The sequence below is a fragment of the Galeopterus variegatus genome, unplaced genomic scaffold (genome assembly GCF_000696425.1).
Source record: "Galeopterus variegatus unplaced genomic scaffold, G_variegatus-3.0.2 Scaffold2519, whole genome shotgun sequence".
NCBI classification, from domain to species: domain Eukaryota; kingdom Metazoa; phylum Chordata; class Mammalia; order Dermoptera; family Cynocephalidae; genus Galeopterus; species Galeopterus variegatus.
The window spans coordinates 235,860-240,716 of record NW_007728630.1 but is presented as its reverse complement, the minus strand read 5'-3'; the positions used below and the strand labels follow the sequence as shown (position 1 = coordinate 240,716).

Below are 4,857 nucleotides of genomic sequence, written 5' to 3'. Positions count from 1 at the left end.
AAAACCTCAACCAGTCACAGGTCAGGGCTCACTTCCTGTCCAGCCCCGTCCAATCAGCTACTGCCCGTCCACCCCCTATCCAAACCCAGAACACAGCTCCCTATAAATATACGTGCAGTCCTTGAATAAAGTGGAACTTCTCTGGCCAACTGTCAGCTCGGGTCCTGTCGCCTTATCAGCTCGGGTCCTCCGCCCTTTCAGTAATAACAGCTAACATTTGTTGACAGGTTATGATAGGTCAGGTGCTTTTCTAAGCACTTTATATATACATATATAACTATGTATAAATATGTTCATTGCTTAAAATTACCCTATGAGGCAGGTGCTATGAGGATCATCTTCATTTAACAGATTAGGAAACTGAGGCACAGAGAGGTAAAGTAACTTGCCTAAAGTCCTCCATCTAGTAAGCAGTGGAGATGGGATTTGAATCCAGGGTGTCTGACCCAGGTTCTGTTTTTAGATTAGGTACTCTCTTTGTGTGATTTCAGTAACCCAAAAGAGCATTGAGCTACAGCAGCTGCAACAATACCATAGTTGCATACACTGCTTACAGGAAATGAATAAAGAGTGCCACTTCTTCCTTGTATTTTTGTTACCAACTAATAGGTAAATGGGGGGTGTCAGGTCTCCAGTCTTTCCCTTAGTTATTTTGCTTAGTAAATGAGGAGAGTATATCAGATGATGTATTAAAATTAGCTCTCCTGTGTATCCCTTAAAAAGAGCTCATTGATTTTACACTACATTAAACAAACTGGAAATAGTTTGTTTTTTTAAAATCTTAAACTGAAATAGTTGTGAAGTAGCACATAAATCTTTCTCTATTGTATCATTCAAATAGTCCTGAATATAGCTTCAGGGTCCCCTGAGTGTGTCTCCTAATCTCTTTCAGATGTGCAGAAGATTAGACAGAAAAGTACTGGAACAAAGTGACCTTAGGCCCTGCAAACACGTAAGAGTCAATATATTGAGTTCCAGTAGCAATAAAGTAGAACAAAGTTGTTCCTTTAGTTCAGAGAACATAATTACCACAGATCGAAGGCATTGTGAGGTGACAATGGATTTTCAGCAATTGTGTGTTCCTGTTCTAGAATTTCTGTTTTTATGCAGGCAGTTAAATCATAATTGATGTGTTTTTGTGTTTCTTTTAAAGACTGAAAGCTAGGTGTTTCAGAGTAATAATATCACATTAGGAAATAATCTCTTAAACCTGGTGACTGCAACTGCAGGACCTATTTTTGAAAATTGCCCACTTTTATTATTTAATAACCAACTTGATCATTTACTAGCACACAAGGCTGGTTGAATTAGGCTGTCAGGAATTACATGTCACTGGATAGCACTGCCTATCATGAATCCTTGAGATTGTGTTAAATTCCACAGTTTAGCCAGTGCATTGCTCAACAGCAACTAATTAAGCTCAGATTGCTTCTTGGAGCTCATAACATCATTAGACAAAGTCTCTGCCATCCAGAAGAAAAAACTGGTCTCGGTCTTGATAAATTGCCACCCTAATCTTTCTAGAATTCTGCTGAGATCTGAGAGTCACCGCTGTCTTCTAGCTAAGGGGTCATTCTTGATCTCTTTCCCAGAAAAGGTTGGACTTCCTGAGAGGTCCTGGATACCAGAGAAGGGATTTTCCTCTCTTTCTGTTACCTACCTTCCCCTCTCTCTTGCTGTTACCTACCTTCCCCGCTAGCAAAACTAATAAAACTCATCAGAGAAGAATCTGTTTACTGGTGGGCCAAAATCTGGCTGCATCTTGTACCTATGGCCCCTCTTGGCCTGTTAGGGCGATGGTAATGTATAGTTCACTTAGGAACCTCTCTTGTTCCCTGGCTTTTTCCCACTGCCTTCCTGAGGACGAGGCCTGGTATTGTAGAAGTAACATGAGGATTTGGTCCTGGACGGGATGCATCCTGTGCAAGTCTTGAGCAGATAAGCTTTGGTTTCCTCAATACTAGAACAGTGAGATTAATGTCTGCCTTATAAACTTGCCAAGATTAAATGATATAAAGAATAGAAAGCATCTTGCACAGGGCCCAGGACCTAGTAGGCACTCAATAAATAGTTGTTATTATGATAATGATTATTGTTCACTGCTTCTTAAAAACCCAAGGATTTAGATTATTCATATTTTCCTCAGCTCAGAAATATGAGTTGGCTCTGGGTTTTAGACCAGAAGAGTCATAAATTGTGTTGCAGGAGTTAAATAATAAGGTCAAATAAAATTGTACACCTAGATCTATTTTCCCAAAGCATGTGAAATTTCATCTTTTTTTTTGAAGTTCCTATTTTTCTTCTTCTTGTCATTCTCTCTTGCCTCTTCCACGCCCCCCCCCCCACAATCTATGGGAATATTTTCATTATCACTATTTCAGAACTATGTTGTTGTTATAGTGAATTTATATGAATTATTCTACCACACAGCATGTTTCTGTTATAATTACAAACCCAACTCTAGTCTGTACTCAAAATGTAATGTGAACTTTGTAAACTAATGAACAACCCCACTCCCACTCCAGAGCTAAAATTCCAAATTTGAGTATAATTCACAGTTTCCATCTTTGCCATTGGGTTTGGAAATGTTAAATTCCTGCTTTTGATTAAGGACCTGTTCTTTATAGAAAAGCTGAAGCTGCAGTCAGAGAAAGTCAGTAATCAGATAGTGCTGGTTCCAGCAGTTTCTAGAGCCCAGGCTTTCTTCCTGACTGCTTCTAACTGGTTGACTGCCTCCAGACCTAACATGCCAAATTTAAGTGTGACTGAATAGCTGACTGCAAAGCCCAAAGATAAACTCTCTTGGAAAAACTACGTTTGGACTCATAAGTATGCTTTTCCTTTTGCTTAAAGTTTGGGCTGGCACGTTGTTACATTGTTGCTGAGTGGGAGCTTAACATGTGGGAACAGGTGTGCATTTCTTGCACAGCNGTTCTTTATAGAAAAGCTGAAGCTGCAGTCAGAGAAAGTCAGTAATCAGATAGTGCTGGTTCCAGCAGTTTCTAGAGCCCAGGCTTTCTTCCTGACTGCTTCTAACTGGTTGACTGCCTCCAGACCTAACATGCCAAATTTAAGTGTGACTGAATAGCTGACTGCAAAGCCCAAAGATAAACTCTCTTGGAAAAACTACGTTTGGACTGATAAGTATGCTTTTCCTTTTGCTTAAAGTTTGGGCTGGCACGTTGTTACATTGTTGCTGAGTGGGAGCTTAACATGTGGGAACAGGTGTGCATTTCTTGCACAGCTTGGGTCAGTGTTGGTAGTCTGCTGGAAGACTGGCATCTTTATGAAACCAGCCTCACTGTGCTTCTAGGCAGTAATTATGAAATGATGTCTTGTACTCGTGTCTTCTTCTCTTGTTTGCTTTGAGGGAAACGCTGAGAGCCTGGAAGCTCTGGAATGTTGGCACTTGCTGAGTTAGAGTGTACAGACGCAGAGAGCCAGGGGCCTCAGCAGGCCAACGTGCTCTCTCGGGTGTCCTTTCCTTCATGCTTCTCTCTCTCCCCTGTTGTTTTTCAGGTAGTGAAGCTGATTTTAGCTCCTCGAGCAGCACGGGCAGCATTTCCGCTCCTGAGGTCCATATGTCTACTGCTGGAAGCAAGCGGTCTTCTTTTACACGCAAGTAGGCACTGCCTCCTGCTCTGTAATTAAGGCATCTTACACAGGTGACTCACCTGCACCTTGTGTATTTATAGAACCACCAGATTACAGTCTGTTCATATTTTATTATTACTCAGGGAGTTGTCCGGGTTTTTCTAACAGTGATTTGAGCACTTTTTTCCCAACCTTACCTACTTTGGTCACATTGCTTGGCCTGTGTCTGTCCACCCATGGCTCTCTGTCATCCAGTGCTCGGCTCTGTGTCCACTCATCCTTCTCCCCCTTCTCTCTTTCTCTCATTCACCTGTACTCACCTGGGTATTAAATGAATTGTTTCCCACTTTCCTCCCCACCTCCCCTTCATGAATCTATGAGCTGTGAAGCCTCTGACTTCACCGTTTCTTTCCTCTAGCTGGGCTTCCATGTTTCATCTTTGTGAAGGAAGCATGGTTACCCCTGACCACTCCCAACATTTACTTGGGGAAGGAGCAAAGAAAGTGTAACGTTCATGGCCACCATTGCAAGAGCAAGTGAGCAAAGGGCTGAGTGTGTGGACTCTGGAGCCAGGCAGCCTTGTTTTGATGCCAGTGCCACCATCTATAGGCTGTGTGAAGCTGTTTAACTTCTTTAGGCCTCAGTTTCCACAGCTGTAATACAGAGCTGTAGTCATACCTGCCTCTTGGGGTTTATTGTTAGGATTAAGTGAGCTAATGCAGGTTAAGTGCTGGGTTATTTACTGGAGCACAGTAACCGTCAGTGAATGTTTGCCATTTGTGTTATTTGAATTGGGTAAGAGGACTGTGCGAAAATGGGAGTCCCTGCTCACATCCAATGGGAGGGGCTGTAAGCTCCAGGATTCTCTGCTTGCCAGTGGCTTTATTCACTCAACAAATATTCATGGAGCATCTACTCTGAGGCAAGGTCTAGAGATATGGCAGTAAACAATACTCCATGAGAATGGTATTCATTCTGGTAGGGCTTAGACAGTAAAGAAATAAGTGATATAATTATTTTTAAAAACATGCAAGGAGAAGATATAGAGAGTAATGGGATGTGGTATATTTTAGATGAGCTGGTTCCAGGAGACGTCGGTGATGAGGTGAGCTCTGAGCAGGGACCTGAAGGAAGCAACAGGATAAACCACAGCAACACCTGGGAATGACTCTGTCAAATCGCTTGACTGTCCTGGGCTCAGTGTCCAAATTTGTAAAAAGGGAGTTGGACTATATTTTTAAGGTCTCTTCCTGGAGAAAAACC

The 4,857-nt window shown here is 42.1% G+C and overlaps 1 protein-coding gene across 2 annotated transcripts in view; it reads left to right on the top strand.

Moving 5' to 3' along the window:
* SYBU (syntabulin (syntaxin-interacting)) overlaps window positions 1–4,857 on the top strand; it is a 56,848-nt gene that overhangs the window by 40,190 nt on the left and 11,801 nt on the right. For both annotated transcript variants that reach the window (XM_008582099.1, XM_008582098.1), the window contains exon 2: window positions 3,520–3,622. In XM_008582099.1, coding sequence (XP_008580321.1) covers window positions 3,520–3,622 — 103 coding nt within the window. The remainder of the gene's footprint in view (window positions 1–3,519; window positions 3,623–4,857) is intronic.